Source organism: Oncorhynchus keta, chromosome 36, assembly GCF_023373465.1.
Source record: "Oncorhynchus keta strain PuntledgeMale-10-30-2019 chromosome 36, Oket_V2, whole genome shotgun sequence".
Classification (NCBI taxonomy): domain Eukaryota; kingdom Metazoa; phylum Chordata; class Actinopteri; order Salmoniformes; family Salmonidae; genus Oncorhynchus; species Oncorhynchus keta.
In genome coordinates this window covers 10,836,446-10,863,597 of record NC_068456.1, presented here as the reverse complement: position 1 = coordinate 10,863,597, position 27,152 = coordinate 10,836,446, and the positions used below count along the sequence as shown (strand labels likewise).

The 27,152-nt window shown below is 41.8% G+C and overlaps 2 protein-coding genes across 4 annotated transcripts in view; one reads left to right on the top strand and one right to left on the bottom strand.

The window, feature by feature from the left end:
• Positions 1-5,175: 5,175 nt before the first annotated feature.
• On the bottom strand, positions 5,176-12,994 carry aifm2 (apoptosis inducing factor mitochondria associated 2). The gene is made up of 9 exons (XM_035754121.2): positions 12,847-12,994; positions 11,251-11,432; positions 11,031-11,146; positions 10,692-10,811; positions 7,764-7,856; positions 7,548-7,656; positions 7,063-7,215; positions 5,680-5,880; positions 5,176-5,558 (listed from the first exon to the last, which is right to left on the bottom strand). The coding sequence occupies exons 2-9, from the start codon at positions 11,420-11,422 to the stop codon at positions 5,407-5,409; spliced, it is 1,116 nt and encodes a 371-aa protein (XP_035610014.1). The 5' UTR covers positions 11,423-11,432; positions 12,847-12,994; the 3' UTR covers positions 5,176-5,406.
• Positions 12,995-13,011: 17 nt separating this feature from the next.
• Positions 13,012-27,152, top strand: part of ninl (ninein-like) — a 46,476-nt gene continuing 32,335 nt past the window's right edge. The window contains exons 1-4 of one of the 3 annotated variants that reach the window (XM_035754116.2): positions 13,012-13,057; positions 22,957-23,164; positions 23,476-23,572; positions 24,686-24,885. In XM_035754116.2, coding sequence (XP_035610009.1) covers positions 22,982-23,164; positions 23,476-23,572; positions 24,686-24,885 — 480 coding nt within the window. In that variant the 5' untranslated portion in view covers positions 13,012-13,057; positions 22,957-22,981. Of the gene's footprint in view, positions 13,058-21,675; positions 21,866-22,956; positions 23,165-23,475; positions 23,573-24,685; positions 24,886-27,152 lie in introns of those variants that run through there. The other 2 variants (XM_035754115.2, XM_035754117.2) reach the window with 2 other exon arrangements.

Genomic DNA, 27,152 nt, shown 5'->3' with positions numbered 1-27,152 from the left:
TGTGGCGTTTATGTTCTATGTTGCAACCTTCCTTGTGGGCGTGCTGTGCCATTTTGATTTCAAATATAGCCTAATTTTCAAATACAAGGAGTAGCCTAAACATTACAACTCAAACTACTATAGCTGACTATCTGTGTATTATAAAATTAAATGTGTGGGAAATTGAATATTCTGGAGCAATTTTAAGCGCCTTATGCCCGTTGACGCAATGACCAACTGTCATCACTATTTATGACATCAATTCTGCGGGATTGCCAGGTTATGATTTTGCCCTGTGGTGTCAAAGCCTTTGTATCGATTCAGATCTATCCTAGAATCTAGCAAAATTATGTCCAAGGCACAATTTGCTGTGGCTGCCGCGTGCCGCAGCATTTTCAAAGTAATAATGTGTAGTTTACAAAGTTACCGGAATAATAAATTATATACCTTTGAAACGTGTTGGTTCTGTGACTTTTCCTGATGTTAGTCCTTTTATGATGACCTCGGTCAAAAGCAAAATTCACAAAGTAGCAAATCCTCCCACAGTGGGACGAGAGAGGGCAGGGCAGTTTCCCACTATTGTCCACGCCCGTGCTAGCCTGTCCACTTTGTTCAGATGTTGAAATCAAGTGGCCTACCTTATTTCTCAGAATGAGAACTAGTTGCCAAATCCCTATATCATTGTGTTTTATGCGTATTGCACACTTGTAAAACACAGACTAGATAACTAGTAGAACAGTCTTTGGCTAAAATGCTACTAGCGGTACATGGTAGTACCCCAATGCTGCACACAAACAAACTGAGCATTCTTTCACTAGCACACCGTTTTTTTTAACCTACGCTGCATTCGTTAAGTATTCAGACCCCCTGACCTTTTCCACATCGGAACCACCAAGACTCTACCGAAAGCTGTCCGCCCGGCCAAACTGAGCAATCAGAGGAGAAGGTCATTGGTCAGGGAGGTGACCTAGAACCCTATGGTCAATCTGACAGAGATCCTCTGTGGAGATGGTTGTCCTTCTGGAAGGTTCTCCCATCTCTGCAGCATACCATCAATCAGGCCTGATTGGTAGAGTGGCCAGACAGAAGCCACTCCTCAGTAAATGGCACGAGAGCCCGTTTGGAGTTTTCCAAAAGGCACCTAAATACTCTCAGACCATGAGAAACAAGATTCTCTGGTCTGATGAAACCAGGATTGAACTCTGGAGGAAACCTGGCACCATCTGTACGGTGACACTCGTCAGGATCGAGGGAATGATGAACGACGCAAAGTACAGAGAGTTCCTTGATGAAAACTTGCTCCAGAGTGCTCGAGACCTCAGACTGGGGCAAAGGTTCACCTTCCAACAGGACAACAACCATAAGCACACAGCTAAGACAACCCAGGAGTGGCTTTGGGCCAAGTCTCTGAATGTCCTTGAGTAGCCCAGCCAGAGCCCGGACTTGAACCTGATCGAACATCTCTGGAGAGACCTGACAATAGTTGTACAGTGACGCTCCCCATCCAACCTGACAGAGCTTGAGAGGATCTGCAGAGAAGAATGGAAGAAACTCCAAGTACAGGTGTGCCAGGCCTGTAAGCGTCATACCCAAGAAGACTCGAGGCTGTAATCGCTGACAAAGGCGCATCAACCAAGTATGTTTAAAAAATAAATGGAGGTTGGAATAATACTGTGAAAATGCCCTTTTAGTGTAAGAGCTGCAGGGCCATGCAAAGACATTTCAGGGGGCACTTTCATAATTCATATCTCAAAAAAACACCTCTAGCGAAAATATAAGCATTTTTTTAGCATATACAGTATAGGCCTATTTATTTCTAGTCTGACAACTCACAATAAATTCTTCCACTGCTTGGTCGTTCGCTTCATACATTGAGAGCAATAGTAATTGCATCTTTTTGTAGGCACTATCTCCACCATGGTTCATTGGACAAAGCCTATGGGAAAATTTAGTTTTTTGAGGGTTTTTGGATAGACGCCAAACATAAGGTCTGTGGTAAACACAGGATATCTCATGTTTTGTTCTGTGAGAATCTTCATCAGCTAACATCGCTTTGTGAATTTTGAAGCATTTATGTAATTTATATAGGCACTAAGCACAGAATTCATAAATATCATGTTAACTATGAAGCCTGACTGGTATCTCATAGAACAAAATGAGAAATAAAATAAGAAAAAACAAAATAAGATCTGAGCCTGTTTTATCAGAGCTTATTTTCAACGTTTATCCCAAAACTCTTCTTTCTCCATTAACTTTCCCCATAGGGATGGCTGAACAAACCACAGGTATCTAATTTCCAGGTTTAAGGACGACAAGCTCATGAGCTCTATTGGCATCTTTATTTGTAGTCAACTTTGTTGAGGTCACAGAGACGGATAAACCGTTCGGTTTAGCAGAGATCTTCTGTGTAGAATGTGATGCGGGAGGGGAAAAAAATAGATCAGCTTTAATATTGCAAATAGAATCTACAATCTATAAATGTAATTGTTTTAATAATTTCTAATCCCCTTTATTTAAAAAAATGTATTCTCTATACTTTCTTCCCCCCACTACCATTCCTACCCTAATTGGAGTAAACTAATGGTTAAGATTCAATGAGAGCTGCAAGTTCCTTGTTGTCCACATCACCAACGAACAATCATGGTTCAAACACACCAAGGCAGTTGTGAAGTGGGCACGACAATGCCTATTCCTCCTCAGGAGACTCAAAAGATTTGGCATGGGTCCTCAGATCCTCAAAAAGTTCTATAGCTGCACCATCGAGAGCATCCTGACTGGTTGCATCACCACCTGGTGCTCGGCCTCTGACCGCAAGGCACTACAGGGAGTAGGGTGTACGGCCCAGTACATCACTGGGGCCAAGCTTCCTGCCATCCAGGACCTCTATACCAGGCGCTGTTAGAGGAAGGCCCTAAAAATTGCCAAAGACTCCAGCCACCCTAATCATATACTGTTCCTCTGCTACCGCACAGCAAGCTGTACCAGAGTACCAAGTCTAGGTCCAAAAGGCTTCTTAACAGCTTTGACCCCCAAGCCATAAGACTCCTGAACAGCTAATCAAATGGCTACCCAGACTATTTGCATTGTTGAAAATAACTTTTGCCCATCTTATGACATTCTCCAAAGTCTAACAAACGCACTTCGCTGTTCTGAGTGGTCTGAGGCAGGTGTTAGATTACAAACATTTTCAACATTAATAACAATGGTTTTGGGCAAAAGCACAGAGATTTAACTATGCTCCTATAAAGGTTAGCAAGCTTAGCCTTACTTAGCCTTAAGATGCTTTTTGGGAAACTGGGCCCTGATCAATAGGAGCAACAAACAAACAGGCTGAGGGTGGCAAACTTGACAACTTGTGGGCAGTGGGTTCAGAACAATGACAAAAAAATACCAAAAGGGCACTTTGGAGACTGGAAGGGCAAATGGAAATGTGCTCTGCATAGCTGGACCCCATCTGTGCACATGCCCAAAGAGCTTTTTGAAAAGACCGCTTGAAATTTCAACCGGTTTTGGTAGGATGGAGTTTTGGCTTACTTGGTGGCATCACCAGGTGGTAAATTAATGAATAGACCAATAAGAGTTCCAAACCTCTGCCAATAACAGTTCGTTTTCCCCTCCCCCTCAGACCACTCCCAGCAAAATTGTTCTTTGCCAAGAAGCAATTTTGTTGACCATTTTAATTGAAAACGATCGCATTAAGGTACTTAATGGTTACCCAGAAATGAGATACAAACAGCTGCATTGGACCTTTCATTTTGAGCCTACACCATATAATGTAGATTGAATGCTATGTTAAACGGCAGTAATGGTTGTCAACTGCCTTGAGGCTATTTTAATCCAGATTGTTGAAATACAGGGATCTCTAAAGTTGTCCCAGGTGAGGCAGGCAGCATGTGACGGAGGGCCGACTGCGCAGGCGTTTTACCTAGTTGCTCTGGAACTCGCCCTTTCTCCAAAACATTTATTTACACAACTGTTTTAAAAGGGCAACTGAAAGCAAAACCAACTTCTGGTTGAAAATGGCCTGTGGCATCAATATTAGTCAAACATTTATTCTAGAGCCAAAATTTACCAAAGTGTAAGAATAATCTTGGTTCTAAAGTATATTCCAAAACGGAGTTCTGCGAGATGTGTAACTGAGGTTGTCACGATTTACATGAGCGTTGGGTTACAATCATTCCCACTAACATGGGATTGTAATGCCTGGGTAGAATTGTCATGCACAGAGAAACAGTTGCGGTGACTTGCGCTCTATGAAATCATAGCAGCAAACAGCGAGATAGTCCAAGGTGCTGCATGATGGAGATGACTTGTTTATATAAGACAACACGTCAATGTTATGTTGAAACACTTGGACCATAAGCCCTTTATGGAGTGGTCACTTGCTGATGTGACTGATAGTGATCACTTGAGTCTGCCACTGTTTTGGGCAAAACTTAGAATTGAGACAATGTGCACTTGCATCAACTGCCACTTGTCATTATTCCACATTTCAAGTACTCATTAGCAGGTATCGTGTGTCCCACCGTGACCTGTTTTGTAACATGAGTTATAAAATATTAATGGATTCGCACACAAAAAAAAAATGCATTGTGAAATTTAAGTGCGGACCATTTATACATCTCTGTATGAATTTGCGTGCCATGCTTCTGGGAGTGCGTGATGGTTCCTTTGATTCACTATGAAACATTGCCAGGCAGACACACTCTGGTAATGGATTGTGAGAACGTTGTAAAAATAAAACTACACCCAAGCATACGTCGCCAGTGACTTGCTAAGTTGATTCATTGACGAGCAGATATAACTTCTAGTTAGCGATTTTGGGCACTAAAAAAAAAAAAAGTGTCGCAGCTTATGCTTTATTTACATAGGCTAACAGCTTGCTGATTAAGTTGTAGCCATGTTCTCAGAAACCAGTCCTGATCGAAGCCAGCTGCAGCGGACTCAATACCGTCTGCAGTGCACCGACTAGTTCTCATTCACTTTTTTTTTAAAACTTGAAATGCTGGACCTAACACCTACGCTAGATGTACAGTAACTTTCAGGGTACGATAAAACAAACATAACACACCCACATCGCACCCCCAAGGCTCAAATCTGGTTTTTCATAAATGAGCAGCAGAAAAACAAGCGGGGAGTTCAGCTCAGTTGCTCTTGAAATTGTATCAAATTACAGAAATATATTTAACCATCAAATTCAGATTTTTTAAATATTTTTAATCAAGACATACATTAACATTCATTGGCAAAAATGGACATTGTACAAAGTTTGCATCACATTGCGTAGAAATATTTTACAAATATATGGTCTCATATCAATAGTCATGTCAGAACAAAACTTCTGCAAGCTGTCACCTGAGTAAGGCACTCTCAAGGCGGTGCTGGCACACACATGTCTTCGCTCCACAATGTTCTGTATGGCACACGTTAAGGAGCTTCCTGACCCATTTCCTTCCAGCTTTTCCACAGTAGTAGGTTCTTGCTCTTGCCCTGGGTTACAAGGCAACGGGGAAGCCTCAGCCCATTGAACTGGCCCACTCCATCATTATGGCCCATGGCTAACAACATGGTCACACTCCCTGTCAGGAAGACATGTGGACATATACCCATGATAGAATGTTCTATAGTCAGAGATCAAGGTCAAAACTATAACATTGACAGAAGTAGGGTTTACAGGAGAGAGGAGACAGTCTCAATTACCTGGGTGATAAGATTCCAGGTGCTTCCCCATCAGACTGTTGGTGATGTTGGCAACAGCAACCCCAGCGTGGAGACCTGCATGATACGCCATCTTAGGTTCGTTAACATTAGCACAGTCCCCAACAGCGTACACATTGTCATAGCCCTCCACCTGCAGGTGCATATTCACTTTCAGGGACCCATTCTCTGCTAGGCATCCATCTGAAATATAAACAGAAACTTAGTAAATGCATGTAGATCGTGTTTAGACTACTGTACTAACATGCTGACCACATAGCTTGCGTCGTGTGCGTAGCCAGGCGCTAAAATAGAGATCTCTTCTATTTGTGACTCACTGCAAGTCCCGCCTCTCCCATCTCCAAAATTGCTTTTTTATGAGCATATACCCATGGGTGATTGAAAGATGAACCGAGGTCCACACTCCAGTCGGTAGTGGTAATGTAGCTTAAAGTTGGTTGCCAACCGTCATATCAAGTCAAAAGAAGAAGCCTGAAGGAGAAATTACAATGTATACATTTTTTTTTACCCTTTTATCTGTGGATTAATTGTCAGAGTAGAGTACCTTGTGCATTTCAGGTAAAACAACAACCCAATGTTTATATCCCAGGACAAATTATCTAGCAACAGCAAGCTAGCTAGCTTCCCAGCTCGCTAAATTGCCATAAATGTTTGCTTTTTGACCTGTCCCCAAATTAATATAGTTGGTTCAGAGTTGATTTGGCATTTCAACCTGCGTGTCCTGATCGCTTCTGGTGTGGGGACAAAAATCAACATGCGTGCGACGGCGGATGTAGTCTGGTCACCTTCCTAATATTTAGTTCTGTAAAGTTGGATTTCCTTTGGGTATTGGACCATTCTTGATACACTCAACAGTTTGTGTAAAAAAAGAAACAGCAGCATTGCTGTTCTTGACACAAACAGTTGTACCTGGCACCTACTACCATACCCTGTTGAAAGGCACTCAAATCTGGTCTTGCCCAATACCCTCTGAATGGCACACACATCCATGTCTAAATTGTCTCAAAGTTTAAAAATCCTTCTTTAACCTTTCTCCTCCCCTTCATCTACACTGATTGAAGTGGATGTAATAAGTCATCTATAAGGGAATTTTGCTTTCACCTGGTCAGTCAATGTCATGGAAAGAGCAGATGTGGAATTTAATATACAAGTTCATCATATGAGGTTTCTCTAACCAGTCATCTTTCACAGGAATTAGGTGATTAATTTAAACGTTTTATATATCCAGCAAAACGGTTTAACAGATTTTGAACTCTCCTGTAGTAGTTATCAACAGCACTTTGAGCAGTACTTCTTGAATTTCTGGGCTGCCTTGGACTCAGATGGCATAATCCCTCCACCTAGTGGACAAGACAGACAACTCACTCAGGCTGGAGCTATAGGCATCAGAGTTAATCTTCATGCCTGTGCAGCAGATGACGAGGTCTGCAGTGATCTCTGTATCCTTGTCTGTCATGATAACCATGTTCTTGTTGGTCACATTGAGCTCCAGTAGAGACAGGTTAGAAACTTTCTGCCCTAGAGTCAGATGGAAAAGTGAGGCCACAGTGTGAAAGTTAATTACATAACAGCAGGTGAATTGCACTGAGATAATTATACTAAGTGTTTAGCATGAAACAGATGATCAAAGAAAAGTACTCTAGGCATTTAGTGTTTGTGTCAGTCACAACAGATATCCTAATTCAACATTAATGATGAGGAAGGGAGGCAGTCACCCTCTGCACACACACATGAGCTCTCTTGGACATTCTCTGTCTGCTGAACATGCCATAATCAAAACGGCATTTTCACTGACTGGTGATGCTGTGTCACCCTGACTAACATTTCCTCAGCCAGACATAACCTCTTACCCAGTAGCAGCTCCACCCCTTTCTCCAGCAGCACCTCCTTAGCCTGTTGCCTGACACTGGGCAGCAGCTCTGGGTCGGCTAGGCCAACATGGGAATGGATCAGGATCACCTGGAAACATGGAGGTGTTTGAGAATGGAGGGCAAGCTCCATTAGTTGTGCTCCAACCAAAAGTCTCTAAGAGGTGTGAATAACAAAGGGATGTAGGATATTATTACCTTCTTGTCTGGATATTCTGTTTTGATCTCTGCAGCCATCTCTACACCAGTGGATCCACCACCTACCACAAGAACTGAACCTGCGGCCTGGACCTGACCAAAAGCAGGGGGAAAAAACAAACACCTGTCATTTACTAATATTTTCATAACACAATGAAAATGGGTACAACGGTCAAATGTATTTCAAAATACACTGAACAAATATATAAATGCAACATGTAAAGGGTTGGTCCGATGTTTCATGAGCTGACAAAAAGATCCCTGAAATTTCACACAAAATGCTTATTTCTCTCATTTTGTGCACAAATGTGTTTACATCCCCGTTAGGGAGCATTTCTCCTTTGCCAAGATAAACCATCCATCGGACAGGTGTGGCATATTAAGAAGCTGACGAAACAGCATGATTACACAGGTGCACATTGTGCAGTTGTCACAATGCCATAGATGTTTCAAAGTTGAGGGAGCACACAATTGGCATGCTGACTCTAGTAATGTCCAGGAGCCATTGCCAGAGAATTGAATGTTAATTTCTCTACCAAAACCACCAACTAGGGCTGTGCGATATTGCCTAAGTTTCCTTTTTTTCTACTGATGGGAGATTCACAATATACAGTGCAAGTCATACAGTACCAGTTTTCTACAATGTAGGCTCAATCTGACATGACACTCCAGCACGACAATGCCACCAGCAATTCTGTGAGTGATTTCCACAGGAATGTCAGTGTTCTGCCATGACCAGCGAAGAGCCCGGATCTCAATCCCATTGAGCACATCTGGGACCTGTTGGATCAGAGGGTGAGGGCTAGGGCCATTCCCCACAGAAATGTCCAGGAACTTGCAGGTGCCTTGGTGGAAGAGTGGGGTAACATCTCACAGCAAGAACTGGAAAATCTGGTGCAGTCTATGAAGAGATGCACTGCAGTACTTAATGCATATACGGTCTGTTATTTATTTTCACCCCCCCCCCCCTGTGTTCAGGGACACATTCCATTTATGTTAGTCACATTTATGGAACTTGTTCAGTTTGTGTCAGTTGTTGAATCTTATGTTCATACAAATATTTATACATGTTAAGTTTGCTGAAAATAAACGCAGTTGACAGTGAGAGAACGTTTATTTTTTGTTGAGTTTATAATTGTGTTCATGCTTATTTATAAAACAAAGACTAGGCAGCTAGTATAAGAGTATTTGGCTCAAATGCCGCTAGTGGTACCCCAATGCCACACGCGACAAACTGAGTGTTAATTTTCCAGAATCAATGTTCATTGATACTCTCATTTTAGTGGTGTCTGCTCTGCTCGCAATTTGAGTAGTAGAGATATAAAAAGGGTATTGTTAGGAAAGTGAACTTCTCTACTACTGAAGCAATAAGGCACAAGTGGGGTGTGGTATATGGCCAATATACTACGGGTAAGGGCTGTTCTTATGCACAACGCAACGCTGACTGCCTGGACATAGCCCTTAGCCGTGGCATATTGTCCATATATCCCAAACCCCAGAGGTGCCTTATGGCTAATATAAACTGGCTACCAACGTAATTAGAGCAGTAAAAATAAATGTTTTGTCATACCCGTGGTATACGGTCTGACATACCATGGCTATCAGCCAATCAGCATTCAGGGCTCGAACCACCAAGTATTTAAATAAAATAATGTCTCAATGAGTTTGTCCATAACAGATTATGTTAGACCAAACCTCACAAACAGCAAGTTCAAACCTCTTTGTCAGTGAGGAAGATGTGATCTCTCAACTTTGTTGGCGTAAGAGGTCGTGGCTTGGTATGTGTAAACTATAGAGAAAGAGGCGAAGCGAGAGGTTTCAGTCGCTAAAATCTGTCCAAATTAAGTCCAATGGATTTCTATGGGCTTATTTTGGACCTAAGCTTGTCGCCTGCCTTCACGCCTATGGGACAACGCCCCCCATTGTTAGGGTGGAGACATGCATCTCTTCATTAGAGGTAGCCTAGTGGTTAGAGCATTGGACTAGTAACTGAAAGGTTGCTAGATCAAATCCCCGAGATGACATGGTACAAAACTGTTGTTCTGCCCCTGAACAAGGCAGTTAACCCACTATTCCTAGGCAGTCATTGTAAATAAGAATTTGTTCTCAACTGCCTTGACTAACTAAATAAAGGTAAAATAAATATACACGTCTCTGGTGTAAATGTGGAGGTGCACAACACAGAAGAGCGAAAGAGACATGCGAATAAGCAGACGTAAACACTCATAAAAACAAAAATAAATAACCTAGATTCGTGCAATACAGGCATTTGGAATATCGAGCAATAACATGAATTCTAATTATTTTTATATGTCACCCAGCCCTACCTCCGTAATTTTAGAGAATTTGCCAGTACGTCCAACTGGCCTCACAACCACACACGAAGTGTAACCACACCAGCCCAAGACCTCCACATCCATCTTCTTCACCTGCAGGGTCGTCTGAGACCAGCCACCCGGACAGCTGATGAAACTGAGTTTGCACAACGAAGAATGTCTGCACAAACTGTCAAACAGTCTCAGGGAAGCTCGTCGTTCATCCACCGCCATCACCTCATGTTTCAGCATGATAATGTAAGGATCTGTACACAATTCCTGGAAGCTGAAAATGACCCAGTTCTTTCATGGCCTGCATACTCAGACATGTCACCCATTGAGCATGTTTGGGATGTTTTTCTGATCCACACCTCTATCTTTTTTTTGTAAGGTACCTGATCTGAACATATCTGTATTCCCAGTCATGTGAAATCCATAGATTAGGGCCTGATGAATTCATTTACATTGACTGATTTCCTTATATGAACTGGAACTCTAAAATAATTTAAAATGTTGCATTTTGCATTTATATTTTGTTCAGTGCAGATTAAACATGAACATTAAGTCGGGACCAACAAACCAGCCCTGGGAGTGCACTTCCATGAAAATGTACCTCCTTCACAATGTCCTCATACTTCTGGATGGCTGTCTGATAAGAGGCCACCATGTTGTACTTCCCCGGGAAAGGGCCATCTGTGCCAGTGCACAGTATAAGGTGTGAGTAATGAACTTCCTGTGGTGTAAGACATCAATGACACAGTCAAATTACAGGAACAAACTGTCACATCTCCAGCCTGTCAGAAGCAGTCTGCTTTGGACAGCACACTGCATATGCCTAAGTATGGAGAGTACACCAAGAACACAAAGCAGAGTTAATATTCAGCAGCTAGAGCTGACTAGAGAAAGCGACATTACATAATAAACCCCAGCATGCCCATACAGTCTACTGTACCTTTCCTCCATCCAACGCTACAGTCTGTGACACTGGGTCCACCCATATGACTCGCCCCTGAAGGAAATTCTCTCCAAACGTCTTCAAATATGGGATGAAGGTCTGCTGGGCAAAGCCTGTGAGAAAGTAACTAGAAATGTCAAAGGTTCTTTAAGTGGGAATTGTTAGATCAGTGTTTTTCCAGTGATGTTACAATTTCCAATGGGTCAAAGGTTCTCACCACTCTGAACAGAGGCACGGAGGGCAGCCACATTGTGATGAAAGGCGTCACGGAGGTCAATGAGGGTGAATGGTATCCCCCTGGATTTGAGCTGTTGTGCAGCGGCGGTGCCACCGAAACCCCCGCCAACCACCACAACATGAACATTGTCTACAGATACCTGGCTGCCCATTGTCTGTAGGCTATGACAATAGGGGTAAAATGGTCATGAAAACTTTAAATTTCTGGTGTGAAAGAAATATAGGGAGTATTTCGTGATCTTACAAGAGTCAAAGTACTCTCAGAAATAACAAATTACACATGAAAACATTAAGAACACCCTCATACACAATCCAAGACTCAAAGGCTTAAAAATCTCTTTAACCTGTCTCCTCCCCTTCATCTACACTGATTAAAGTGGATTTAACAAGTGACATCAATAAGGGATCATAGCTTTCACCTGGATTCCTCTTGTCATGGACCGAGCAGGTGTTCTTAATGTTTTGTACATTCAGCAAATATGGAGTGAAAATATTGAAAATAAAATATTGGCCTACACCGATAGGGCTGACAACAAAAAACCTTTATAAATAAATGCAAATACAAATCCTAACACATGTATTTGGATAAATCCATAACAATGAGCTATTGATGGCCGACTTTACCTGGCATAGAAAATTAGTTCCCGTCAGGACACTCTCGTTCAGAGGCGCTAGCCTAACACAATCACTTCAAACTAGCTGCACTCCGTTTCGTTAGACCCGTTTTCTATTGATAGCTCTTTGTGTAATGTAATATATAAATCATAACAATTATGCTAATGTATATTTCGATACATGCCCGTCTCATCCCGAAAGACTCATTACTATGGGACAGATGGAGATCGAATTTGAATATTGAAACAAGGTTGCAAATGTCGGAGACACAAGGTTTATACAAATCTTTGCCGTTGAAAACAAAATGTTAGTCTAAAAGAAATGAGATAATGTCTAGATGCTTTTTAATTGTGGCGAACAAGTATATAAATTCACTGTCTAGGCTAATGAGACAGTGGATTGCGCAGTCAGATGGAACAGAGTAATTAGGCATTTTAAACGTCATATTTAGCTGGTGGTAATTGTGCAATAGACACCGGATGGCATGCAGTTTAAACCAATCAGCATTAGACCCACCCGTTATATACAAGACAACAATGACTTTGCAGTTTACACAGGAACATTTAATGACAGTCTTCATCTGCTACATTTACATCAGTATATTGTAACATTTCACACCTTGAAATATTGTAGCGAGTCAGTGACCGGCTTAGCCATAACAGTTAAATTGCTTAACGTTACCTTTAAACAGGCTATGACATAGAATTCATTCGCAATTCAAGAACACGCTCTGTACCTTATACCCTGTGCCTCGGAACCGTGGCAATATAGATTTAGAATGAAATAGATAACTCCCCGAGAAAAATAATTACAGAACTGTCCACTCCGACTCTCTGTCAAATCTAGTTGACATGAGCTACCATAGTTTCTACTTAAATCAAATACAATATCGGCACCACTCAAACTCAACTTTAATTTACATATTGAAACTATAATAACACATCGTATAGAATTAACTTACCAAAATGTATGCTATACAACCGCTTCGTCGTCGTTACTTTCCAGCGTGGTTTCCCGTCTTCTCTCAGTGTTGCCTCAGTAAGGAAAGTAGCTATTGGCTGTCCTAAAAGTCGCTACATGACGAGATTGCCTCATTTGCATAATTGGCAATGTGCACGTAATTGTGATGAATGCTGTAGGAGAGAGGAATAACATCGTGGGAGAGACAAAAAGTAAGTTAAAAATACCGTAAATATATTTAGAACTACAAATGAACTTTCTTCTGTCATTATTGTTCTTTTTAATGTCACAATTCAAACCCTCCTCCTTTATCTGGGCTTGGGACCGGCAAAAGTGACCCAAAACAGACACACTGGCGGAGTTTTATTATTATTTTAGTTTAGTTTTCTTAATTTGGTTTGGTTTTTAACCTTATGGTCCACTTAGGAGACTACAACAAGTCACAGTAAAACGTAACATTTAAAAAATAAATTGTATCCAATCTACATTAGCAATCTAAATGGACCAAAAATAGACATTAGAAAAAATTACGGTAACTAGTCTGGCCCTAATTCAGGTTAATATTTTTTCCCCAGATCCCCCTCCACACACACAGGCTGTGCTGGGTCATCGTCATTTTGGTAAAGGCTCTCTATGGCAGGTTCAGCAACTGAGGGAGCTGACTTAAGTGAGTAAGCAGTTGATGTGCCAAAAAAGCTGCAACACATTATCAGGCAGCTGGTGCTCATAACAAGCCTCACCAGACATTTCAGTCCATATCGATGTCCTTGCCACATTCGAGTGGGGCAAGGACAACACAGACACAGAAGCCATGGCAAGTTATTGAAACGGGTTGATATCGGATGCATCCCTGAACTTCCAAATCTCACTCCAGAAGCCCAGTGTGTTTTTTTGTCTCATTCCATTTACTAAGATGGATGGCACGCTGGACAATCTTGTCTATCTCTGCAGGGGAGTAGCCAAGGAGCTTGACTATTTTTTTTATATTTCTCCAGGGCTCTTATTGTGCTTTAGAGTTTCCTCCATACTGAAACCTACATGTACTGTAATGCTTCGATGTTGTCCGGCAGTCTCACCCTCAACTCCTTCGTGAGGGAGATGGTGAAGGCTACACACCGCTTTCGGACATTGCTTTATTCCTCGGGCGCTAGGTGGAGCTCAGCTGCCTTTGACTCAAAAAGGTAACCAATGTACGGTTTGGGACTGATGTATCCATCTATTGGCCCTTTGAGTACATCAACATTTGCCAGTGGATTGAGCACCCTGCTGCGCACAGACTTGATCAGGCTAACCAAGCTGTCAAGTTGCTTAAGAGGATCTACTTGCTCTCCCTCAAAAGCCTTGATGGCCAACTGTACCTCACCCAGCACGGACTTCAAAAAAGTCAGATACAATATGTTTTGAGGATCACTGTACATGGAGTATACAACCTCAGTCATGTAGCAGTGTTCACTGGACGTGGTGACTGCGAAATGCAGCCTAAGCTCCTCACTAAATATAGCGACAAAGTCACTAAATTGGCAACACTGCTCCATGTAGCCGTCTACAGTTTTTTTTCTCTCACTGGGGATATCCTGGGCAGCCGCTACTGGGCTTTATAGAACCACTGGGATGTTCACAATCACTTTTACATGCAGCACACTATTCCGGATAGTAGCTCATATCCCACTTAAGGTCCTATTCGGGAGAAATCGTTTACAAGCACCTTTGATATCCCGCTCACGTGTATCCCTGCACCATGATAAACATAATATTCCTCATTTAAATTCATATGGGTTAAATGGAATAGTAATTGAAATATGGACACTGACTCTAAAGCCTATAACGCTCTAATATATTAACTCCTGCAGAATTATACATTTCTTGCAGTAAAATGACACAACAAATGATCATTTTGTCTTGGGAACAAGAGTAGAGAACTATTATTGACTTATTTCAGCATCTCTTGAGAAAATGCAAATGCTTGTGTAATGTGTTATCTTTGCATGCAGACATTTCAACCAATTAAATATGACATGACGAACTGAAGTTTTATCAGAAACGTGGTTCATGTTTTCTCGCTTTTCATTTACTTGAAACTGATTACATTTTACACAAAACTAATCTTTCCACTGTTTTGGAGTTATTGCGTTTTCTCCCTGGTCCCTAAAAGAAAAAGACAAATTTAGCATGTGTTAAATAGATTACTTATGCATAAATATCTAAAATCAGCATATCCCATACATTTTATCCGGGTTTTTCATAATCGGGATACAAGTTTTTTCTGATTATTGTAAACGGGATATGATGTTAATATGTGTTAACTCCAAATAAGATTACTTGAGTATCCCGAATAATAACGTCCGTTATCATTACTAAAGTATTCTGATATTGGTGTGCATGTAAACGTGGCTGTGAGTGTTCATGCCTCAAGCAATGACTATGTAGGCTATAAGGGGCCCAACCCGAAATGCAGGGCAGGTATTTTCAGGTGTGAGTTTCTTGTCGACTATGTGGAAGGAGCAAACGAACAAGGTTGTGGTACTTATGTGAAGCAAGCCACAATAACGGTGAGCCACAATAGTGGAATTTGTGGTTTGCCTTAAAAAAATAAAAGTAATTCAGTGAAAGTGATGAAAACTGAAATAAATAGTGAAATTATGCCACCTTTGGACTATACACTAGATAAAGCTAAACACTGCAAAACACAGCCTTAACTATGGAACTTGGGTCCTTAAAATGGGGTACCAGGACTTTGTGGGAAATCACCTCACTGTCCAGCCTATTGTGCATATTGACATTCATATTGCTATGTGCAACATTACCTATGGATCTTGGGTCCATGAAATGGGGTATCAGCCTACTCAGTGACACCCAGAGAACACAACTGTGAAGAGTTTACACAAATGTTAGTGTTGTAGCTCTTATTTCGGGACCCTGTCCCCGACCTGCCTTTTGCCTACCCCTTGGACTATAGTAAATATCAGAGCTCAAAGCATCTGCCTCCCGTGTCTGCATCTGGGTCTCACCTTGTGTCGTTATACTAATCTGTCAACCTACTGTATTGGACATTCATATTGCAATTTACAGCCTTACCTGTGGATCTTGTGTCCATGAAATGGGTTATCAACCTTCTCAGTGAGTATTTGTGTGTATGAGGCTAATCTTTGTGAAACCTTTTCACAGTTGCGTTCTGTGGGTGTCACTGAGTAGGCTGATACACCATTTAATTGACCGAAGATCCACAGATAACCCTATACATTGCAATATGAATGTTCAACATAGTAGTAGAAACACGTATGCCCCGCCCACCTGAGGATCTGTCTTTTTCAGCCATCTATTTCCTGTGGTTGAGGACTGCAAAATCTACTCAACATTGTCTTTCTGTTGGATCTATGAGAACGCTTTGTAAGGAATTTAACACATCTCGACACTTACACCACAGGAAAGATGCATTTGTTTTGTTGGGTGTTTTTTTGTGTGCAATTGAAAAGCAATTTGCTACAGTTGAAATGTTTTCAAATTAGATGCAAAGATATTAAAGCAATTTCTGGGAAATGAACACAGATTAGAGTGATATTATGTCTGATTTTGCAAACAAAGTACAGGTGTAATCTAGAGCCAAGTGATTTTTAAACCGAGGGCATCCTGAGGTGCGTTCAGTTGTCTTGAACGTTTACTCCGTTGTGGAACGGTTTGTACAGAACGACACATTTCCCCAAAACGTTCTTGAACAGACTGAGGTACGTTTGCTCCCATTTGGTGGGTGTGGTGAGGTGTAGCTTGAAGCAATGAGTGATGTATTTAAAGGGCAGAGGCAATGCTGACAGCATTCCTCAACCCAACCCCTCCCTGTTTTTCAACTGGTCGTTCAGTACAGCACCGTTTCAACTAAACATTCCAGAATGTTAAAACATACTGAACACAGCCCTGCTACTGACACACTTGTTGAATTATGCAACAGAATGTGACAACAGGAATTAATGAGGCAGTCTATAGACAGTGCAGGTGAGTGTAAGTAGGTCTAGGTAGAGGAAGTTATTCTATTCCACCCATTTATGTAGATATATTTATATATGCAAATACACCATTGTATTTATGCAAACAAGGCACATAATATTCTTTATTTTTTAACACAAAATATAAAATAAATACCTGATACCATCAAAAAATATATGAGTGCATTTGAAAAAATTAAAAAATACATTTGACAAATTGAGTACCAGAATTTTCATCAAAATCCCTGAACACCACATTTTTCCGTGCTTGTAAAATCTTTTATGGGATATAATTTAGTCAATATTTGATGGATTTAAACATTTCAAATAGTTTGGAATATCTTCATAGACTGTCAAAATGTTGCACTATTAGAATTGTTTTTAACAATTTTTATGACCTCCATTAGTAGGTTTACTGGTGAGCTTAATGTAAACCCTGCAATATGTATGTTAATGCGAACAATAGGCTATGAACTCCCAATCACAGCCAGATGTGATGCAGTCTGGATTTGAACCAGGTACTGCAGTGACACCTCTTACACTGAGATGCAGCGTCTTAGACCCCTGCGTCACTCGGGAGCCCAAAATAAATAAAGACATGATTTCCCACAGTTAAAGTTCCCAAATATGAGCTATGACGCTAATATTTGTGTAAATTCTTCAGCATTGTAATCTGTGGGTGTCACTGAGTTGGCTGATATTCAATTTTATGGACCGAAGATCCATAGGTAAGGCTGTACAGTGCATGTAAGTATGCCCCCAATGCAATTCTGAAGTCTAATTTACCCACTGTGAATTCAACTGATTTGTACTTTGTTTGTGTACAATTAACAAATTGTCTTTTGTTGAATTTATATAACAATATCCGAACCATGTTTAGCATTATCTAGTCCAAATATGGCATGTTTCCACTATTTGTATCCGTTTGCATCACCTTCAATTGGGGGACTTTTATTTGGAAGGCAAACCGCTAATTCCACTCATCGTTATTGTGGCTAGCTTCACACAGATAACGTCTAACGTAGCCTCGCTTTCGGTACCGCTGAGTGTCAGCCTCCAGTCTCGATTATTCAGAACCAATACTCAGTCTAGCACTGTTAGCCCAAAGAAGAAGTGAGATTTATGCTGCGTTTATAACCAAGTGGGAATTTACCACCATAGAGTTAGATAGATGACTCTAGATGGATAAATCTCTTTTGGCATGGACATTGCAATTGAGGTCTTCCACAATTTTTAAGCAGTCAAATTGTTGGGCTTTCCTATGGGTGAATTCTATTCACGTCACCAAATAACTGATTAAAACACACTGTTTTGTAATGAAGGTCGACAGTAGCCTCAACAGCACCCCCTGTGATAGCACCATGGTTTTGCCAGAGGACAGCTATTTTCCAGCCTCCTCTGGGCACATGCACTTCAATACAAAACCTAGAATGTTCATAGTTCTCACCCCTTCCATAAACTTACACACTTACACAGTATTTCCGGAGGACGTCTTCCAAACCATCTGAGCTCTTGCAGTATGAACTGACACATTGTCCATCCAATGAACGGATCAGATAATGAATTTAGTGCTGAAAGCATAAGCTACAGCCAGCTAGTACTGCAGTGCATAAAGCTTGGTGAGGAGCTGACTCAAAGAGAGAGAAAGACAATAGTTAAAAAATGTTGAACAAATGAATTTCTTCAAAAGTTAAGAAGCAGTGAGAGAGCTATATTTCACTGTATTTTTGTATTTTAGTTTACCTTTCACTTACTTAGCTAATGCAGCTAATTTAACCTACTCAACAACCTAACTCAAACATACAAGAATGTTATCTATGTTAGCTAGCTGTCTAAAGATATAACACTGCAACTTTTCCAAGTCAAGGTAAGCTTTTGGTTTTATAAATGTCTTGCTACCAGGGCCCACCGGTGTAACTGCTAAACTGCTTGCTGTACACTGTACTGAGTGATTGTACACATGGATTGTGGGTTCACTAACACTTTAGTTTTGGTTTGTTGACTATAACGTTAACATTGTCATGCCTGCTTCCGCTCTTACCCCCCTGGTGCTTAAGGGCACCAGGCTGCCCTGCATTACGTACTCTTGCCACCATCATCAGCGAATTATTGGACTCACCTGGACTCAATCACCTGTTTATTACCTCCCCTATATTTGTCAGTTCCCCAGCTCTGTTCCCCGCTGCTGCATTAATTGTCTTACGTCTGTGTTTTACCCGGTAATGACGCTGTTCCCTGTCCTGTTTTCATATGTTCCAATTCAGTGTTGACTCCTCGTACCTGCTTCTCGACTCCAGCCTCGTTCCTTACAGAATGCAGCAGCCATCAAATGAAGCATCGGGGAGTGCTTGCGGTTCGGTTGGTAGTGACATCGGTTCCGAGGGCTGCCGCCAGTGAAACCGGGGGTGCCTTAGCTGGATCGTCGGGCTTCCGTGCCCTAGCCAGCTCGAGAGGTTTCCTTGCCCCGGTTGGCTCAGAAGGCGCCCATCCCACGTCAGGCCTCAGCCAGATCGTCATGTTTTTATGCCCAACCAGCTCGTCAGGCTGCTACGCCTCAGCCGGATCGTCAGGCTCCTACGCCTCAGCTGGCTCGCCAGGCTCCCATGCCTCTGCCGGTTCATTGGGATTTTACGCCCAGCCGGCTTGTCCAGCGCCCGTACCTTGGCCGGCCCGTCAGGCCCTAGGCGCACCTGGGGGGGGTACTGTCACGCCTGCTCCCGCTCTTCCCCCCTGGTGCTCAGGGGCGCCAGGCTGCCCTGCATTACGTACTCCTGCCACCATCATTACACACACCTGCCTTCCCTCGTCACGCGCAACAGCAAATCATTGGACTCACCTGGACTCAATCACCTGTTTAATACCTCCCCTATATTTGTTAGTTCCCCACCTTTGTTCCCCGCTGCTGTATTAATTGTCTTACGTCTGTGTTTTACCCGGTTCTGACGCTGTTCCTGTCCTGTTTTCATGTCGGTTCCGATTAAATGTTGATTCCCCGTACCTGCTTCTCAACTCCAGCCTCGTTCCTTACAAATATGGTGACAACGATGTAAGCTGTGTAGCGGTTCAAAATCAAATAACATTTTATTGGTCACGCATGGCCGTGGGAAGATGTTTTGGGGTGGGGGTACTGTGGGGAGGGTATTTTTGCTCTTCGTTCTGCTGGCGTGTATTTTACTCCGCTCAAACAGGAGTAATGTGGCCCTAGTGCAATAATTTGATTGGGGGATCTAGATGTTTAATTAAATGTTTTATATTAAAAAAAGTGTGATTTATCCGGGGCTGCTGCAGCACCCTCAGCACCCCTACTTCCCACGGCTATGTGGTCGCATACACATACAGTATTTTGCAGATCTTATCGCAGGTGCAGCAAAATGCTTATTTTTCTAGCTCCAACAGTGCAGTAATACCGGACAATACACACAAAACCAAAACATCTGTTTGCTTAGAGGTTATGGTATGAAGTTTGGTTTGGAGAGTTGTTTTCGCCTGGTTACAGAGAGCTGTTGTGTTGCTCACTGAAGTCCACAAGCGAAGGGGAAAGGTGAGAGGAGGAAAGCTTGTAGATGAGGGAAGGAATTATACAACAGGCAAAGTGATGAGGCTGTATGTGGCTGCTATAAAAGTGAACTGTGTGTGGGGGTGATCAGGGGTCTATTCTTTCTGCCGATTCTGTTGCAAAACATTTCTTAAACAGAAGCAAACGTAACGAAACGGGGAGGGACCTACCTGGATTTGTCCAATAGAAACTCTTGTTTTAGTTGCAAAGCGGAATGCAACTGTTTGGACTAATGATTACACCCCAGATCCACTAGACGCAGGCAAGAGTGTGCAAGGCGGTATTGAATGTGTCACTGTCTGTCAGCTTGAATACTTCAATTTGTCTCTCAACCTGTGCACCTGCATTATAAGGTTTTATTTAGGTTGTAGCAACCTCATGATGGGGTAATTGGGCAACTTTGTGTGTCATGTTTTATGTATCATGTAGTAGCCTAAACCAATCAATGTTACATTGAGCTGGGTGATTGGAATATGAATGACAGTAATCCAATATCCTGTAATAGAAATAAGGCCATGCTCATTTAATAATATATATATATATATATATATATATATGAGCACCTGCATTATAAAGTTTATATATATATATTTGGCAATTAAATGCAACTACAAAAGATTATTTTAAAAAAGCAATCTATTAATATGGTTGTTGAACACTATCATTTGTTTACAAGCCTGATAGTTGTACTTTTAATTTATGGCTTGTTGGCCATCAGCCAATCGGGCGTTTCTAAACTAGTTCAAACCACCTGAATGCATCCAACTGCAATTTACGACTTCACTAGTAAATTCCCACCTCTCACTTGGAGCTCAAGACTGATACATTAGTTTCCCACTAGTAATTACCAGTCAGGGGGCCGTTCAAATAGATTTTTCCCAGTCCTATATGGTAAACATAGAGAATGATAGAGATATCATATGTGTCTCATTATGGTGCCTGTGAGTGTAGATTTTTGAAGTAGTCCATTTTCTACTTCTACTACTTCTGTGAAACAAACTGAAAGTGTGCATACTGCAATCTAGAGTGTGTTATTTGAACAGGTATAAAGCCAAGGATAGTGATTTCCTGATGCCTACAGTTATGGAATGTTTGCTCACAAGTGTAATTCATTGGCTGATGACCTGGATGGAATCATGTGATCCTTCCTTCACCCATAAGAAGTTCTACCCAGTTGACTACTTTAAAATGGTGGAGTCCTCAATGGCTATGTCCATTCCAAGACTGGTTTTATCCTTCTGAGTCCTCTATCTTACAATCGGGTGGTAAATTCCTACTTCCCACTTGGTTATGAACTCAGCATTATACCCGCCACGCATACTTGTGGCCACTTCATAGAGAAGAGCTATGGAGACGTGACCCGTTTTTCCATAAAATAACACCGGGACAGGCAGACAGACACATCTTTTCAAAATGAAAAAGCATCCGATGCATATGTTGGACCATCCGTGAATTTTTTTTAGATGCTTCGGTGTACTGTTAAAACGGTAAGGGCAATTTCATTATTGTGCTAGCCTTGTCTTTGTCAGAGGTCGGCTAAAATGGCAATTGTTTACAAACGCATAGGCTAATGCTACATTGTAACGGTTTTAGTTCCTAGAGTGTGCGAAAGGTTGAGAGTTTGGATAGTCTATTTTTTTCTATTTTACCTGACCTTTGTTTTGCCACAGCTGGTTCCCCGTTCCCATGGTGAAGCATAGCAGACTCACTACTTCAAGCCAAGGAGGGAGCCTGCCTAGTATTGATCAATTTGTGATAGAACGAGCAATGAACTGTTCATGTATGACATTAGACTGGCCATATATTTTCTTTGCATGGTGGGCAATTATGGGCAACTGCCTTTTTCATTCTCAGAGAAGATTGGAAAAAGACAAATGCAGCAACGATTGATTTGAATTGGTTTATTCCTACTTCGAGCCTATTCATTGCCAAATGTCACCCCCAATCATTTACAACGTGTGTCAGAATGTATTCAAACGTACATAGATTGACATTTATTGCTGAGTATCATGATTCATTGCTGTATATCCTGATATAAAACTGCTGTTTCTTGGGTTACTAAACCCCAAAGTCCTCGGCCGCCCTATATAGCAAGTAAGATTTGGCAATAGTATGTGTATTGGGCAAACAAATAGTCCTACCAGTAAAAATGATTTATCCTTTTTGTTTTTGTTGTTTACTTTTTTGTGGGGAGTGGTGGGTGACAATAACAATAAAGACATAATTCCCCCGCCTTACATAACTAATGGCAATCAGGACCAAACTGCAGAATTCAGTACAGGACATTGCAAGCACTGAGGCAGATGTTTATGGCCTGTGGCTGTAATCCAAGATCAAGGGAATCAAATCCAAGCCTAAAAGCAGCAGATATATTTAGATGGACCATCTCACTATAAAACATTCTACCACTGTACGTAGTCCAAGCCTGGTAGTCTATTGAAATGAATAGATTAGCCTCCCTGGATGTTAGACTAATTGAAGTTGCATTGTGTGTGTTTGAGCAAGAGTGTGGCAGTATGTGGTTGAACTTTTATTGTGCTTACGGTCTTTTCCTGATCGCCATCTTACTTCACTGTAGGTGCAAGCCTACAATATGTACTGGGATGGATGAGGAAGAGCAGAACCGCTATGTGGCCCAGCTGAAGGAGGAGTTTGACAGCTGTGACACCACAGGCACTGGTTACCTGGACAAGGAAGACTTGTCATCCCTTTGTCACAAGCTGTCCCTGGATGCTCACCTTCCCTTACTGTTGGACACCTTGCTAGGACCACACCACTATGCTCGGGTATGAGACCAGACCACCTTAGCAACATCTCTCGCTGTTGTGGATTTGCCTTAAATTTCCCTTACCAGCAGTTCATTAAAACATATGTAAAGCTCTGAAATGCATTGTTATAGTAAAAGTGTAGTAGTTGTGTAATAGCTGTGTTATGACCACTCTCCATTTTCTAATAGTTATTCGGTAAGCCTGTATGCTCATTTGAAATCTCAAATCAGAAGCCCGATACATGTTTGATCATGTTGCTACCTTATTGACAGAACAGTAGTCATGTCTCACACTGTTGGCAATTAACTCATTTTCCTTCTGTTATGTAGGTGAATTTTGAGGAGTTCAAAGAAGGCTTTGTAGCTGTGTTATCAAGCTCTCTGGACTTCAGCACCTCAGAAGAGGAGAGCAGCTACCTGGAGCCAGGTAAAGCACGCATGCTGAGTGGTGAGGAAGGGATTGATGTATGTCTGGTTTTCATTGATTACACGGCTGTGCAAACTGAGTGAATCCAATGAAATCAGTTGTTTATATACCCAAGCAGTTTAGATTTCTGTTTACATTTGCTCATGGGCCCTATGTGGGGGATTCGATAAGATTGCTTTATGTAAACAATGTATCCTTGTGGATAACGGCAAACCTTGGGGTAATTTCTTTTATAATTTATATTTTCAATGTTTGACAAAGGCACTGACTGAGGCTGAGACTGGAGCCATTGTGGTCTACCTAAGTTAGTTTGACATCATTAAAAGCACACTAAAAAGCATTACTTAGTCAAGTAGTGTTTTGGTCTATTTTGGTTGTTTGTCTACTGCCCGGGTGGTTGACCATGAGCTCACCGAAATGAGGAAAATACTAGTGGAGACATCAAAGGGATACAGTATATTTTGTATTTTCCCTCCCTAAAGAAATATAGTTGATCATGTTAATAATCTCTGTCCTTATTAGCCCCAGGCTGGATTCTATTCTCTAACAAATACAGATTCAAATATACTACACTTCCTGTACCTTTAACAAATCCTAACTCAGTTGAGATATCATTTATTGTACAGCTTTTCACTTTATATGATTTCTGAATAATATTTGACAACTCATTGGTATGTGTTACAGTGTTTTGAAATGTGTTTCTTGAGTTGGGGATTGTAGGGGATTTCAGTAGGAGGATCTAGGAAGGCAGCAGAGTTCCCTCATTTCCCCCAGAATGTTACAGTATGATGAAGTTTATTGCCAAGTTAGTTTCTGGGGACATGCCCTTTTAAAGAGTGTGTTTAACAATGTTTTTGGCAAATCTCTGGTTATACAATCTCTAATTTAGACCTTCACTATAGACTCTCTCCCTTGTTACTTTGTAACTTAACATTGCCAAGCTTCTGTGAGAATATGTTTGCAGTTGTAATTGTGGGCAGAAAAAATGCCCAGCCGGTCTAAAATATTCCTTTCTATATAAAGGCATTCTACTGTAATATCATAGTAGACACCATTTAACCACTGCATCTCTCTCTGTCCTTCCCCACCTCCTTTATTTCCTCTCCTCTCCAGTTGTTCCTGAGGAGGTGAAGCCCAAGTTTGTGAAGGGAACCAAGCGCTACGGCCGGCGGTCTCGTCCTGACAGGCCCGACTCTGAGCTCCCAGCTGAATTGGAGGACTCTCCTCCTTTCAGGACAGAGCAGAAGGAGCTCTCTCCCTCTGGCGTAAGGAGGGCCAAACTCCGACGCTCCACTTCTCTGGAGAGTGTGGAGGTAAGAGACTTGCTCCTAATCCCTCCCTCTCGCCCTCTGTCTGCTGTGTTTACAATGTGGCCGTGCACCATCATTTGAGAGATGCCAAGAAAGATAGCTGACTCTTGAGTTCTCAAGCTTGGGCCAGGGCCTAGAGAAGATTTGACTGTTTGGAGAGAAATTCCCAACTCAGTGCTTCACTTCCATTTCTCTCATGTGTACCCAATGAATGGTGCATTGTGCTGGTGCTGGGTGAGGCCTGTCTCAAATATACAGTATATGTTTCTGGCCGACACATTCTTCAGACAGAGTGGGAGAGTAGAATCTCAGGAGTACATGGGGTTTTGGGCAGACGGTCCTACTCCACACTCAGGAAGTGGAATTATATGGAATGTGCTACTGGCAGCCCTCATTGGTGGCCCCCGCTCCCACCCCACACCATCCATCCCTCACTGTTTGGCTAAGGATCAAAGATGTGTCCCTCTGTTTCTTCCTCTCTCCCTTCTTCCATGGCTTATTCTTTCATTGGTTCCAATAGTTTCATCACATTTTCTTACATTGTTTTTAGGTGTGAAATTACAGTAATGAGGCCCAGGAAAAGTCATGGTTGGGGGTTGCTGTGTGCTTATCTCACAACATCATGTCTATTGAAGGCCCATTGTTTTGGCCTCTAAATTGTATAACAGTAGAAGACAAGTGAAGGAAAGGTCATGTTGGTGGGTGACGGGGGGTATCTGTCAGTGTTAAAGATGCAGTGTGAAATCCCCGCTGAGAGTGAAATGTTTGGGGCCCTTTTGCCTGTCGGCCACCGTTGTTCGCTGTCTCTCTGTGTGTGTACATAGTTTGTGTGTGTTTTGAGTCTGGATTCAGTAGGTTACTTGAAGTAAGAGTTATATAATGGAGATGGAGATTATGATTATGAAAATATACATTTCGCACATTTATCTATGAATATTCATACATAAACGACATAATACACAACGAGCAAGGGTTGACTTGTCTGCCGCTTTCTGTTAACACAGCTCTCATTTTAGAAACCTATTCTGTTATCCCAGATTTTCTTTCCCATTTGAAATATTTAGATATTTTATGTAACGCTGCATTGACTATCTCTGATAGCTTGAGAGATTACGTCTTTCCAAAGCCCCTCTCTCCCTCGTCAGGCCATAGTGCCAGATAGATCCCTGTGCCATGTTTCTCATTAAGCTCTCCACCAATAATCTCTTTTAAATAGTTAACATTTCCAGCAGTTTAAGGCAATACGTAAGCAGCTTTAAGCCTTGGTGGATTCCTAGTTACTGGAAGATAGAGAGGGAACTACTACTGTATGGCATCCCTGTCATATTGTTGGTTACAGGAGATGGGTAACTCCTTGGTAACAGGAACATACAGTCTGGGTGAACTATGTGATTGGAGGTGGGGAGGGGTGGATTAATTAGGCAGGGGAGTTGATCAATCGTTCACCGCTGTTGGGCTGAAAGGCACGTATTTCTTGTGAAAGTATTGTGGTGGAATGTCGTCAACAGCGAGCCCTTGTTTGGTAAATAATTGAACCGGTCCTGTTAAATATTTCACACGAGCTCACCCTCCTCTTTACGCCACTTTATATGTCTTATTTAGTTATCATACACAACCTACATTTATGTCTACACATCCTCCTACCATGCAGCGTGCCGTCCGGGTTAAATTCCTGAAGGACCCTTCTCAAGGACATGTTAATATTAGTGTCCCATTAGGCTGGCTTGCTTAAATTAGCACCGGTTTCCACTCACCTCTATCTCACATTCTATTTGTTGAGAATTCTTTATGCTCTCAATTCAGACAGATAATTCCTTTTTGTCTGGTTAAAGCTGGTTGTCAAGAGTCTTCAATCTATTGTTGACTTCCAGACATAAACAATATGATTTCATTCGTCCAGCTGAAATGATTGCTTTTGAATGTTTCTTTTTTGATATGTTGAGAGGATTAGTCATGTTTTACCCTTCTCAGCTGTCTACATCACTTCCCACCATTTTGTGTTGGTACAGAGTTTGATTCTATTTATTAAGCCTCGAGCCACTGCAGTAAGGAGCACAATGGTGCTCTCCGACCCCGAAGTGGTGCTGACGACAACAATAATAAATTCACTGACCAAGTGTAGCCCTGCCATGTGTTGGAGAGAACCAAAATGATTAGATAGTGAGCGAGAGGTATAACAAGAAAGAGAGACTAGCCAATACTGAAACCATCACAGTGTTCCCGTTTGAAAAGCCTTTCATGGATGAGTTACGTAATATTGTTCAATATTT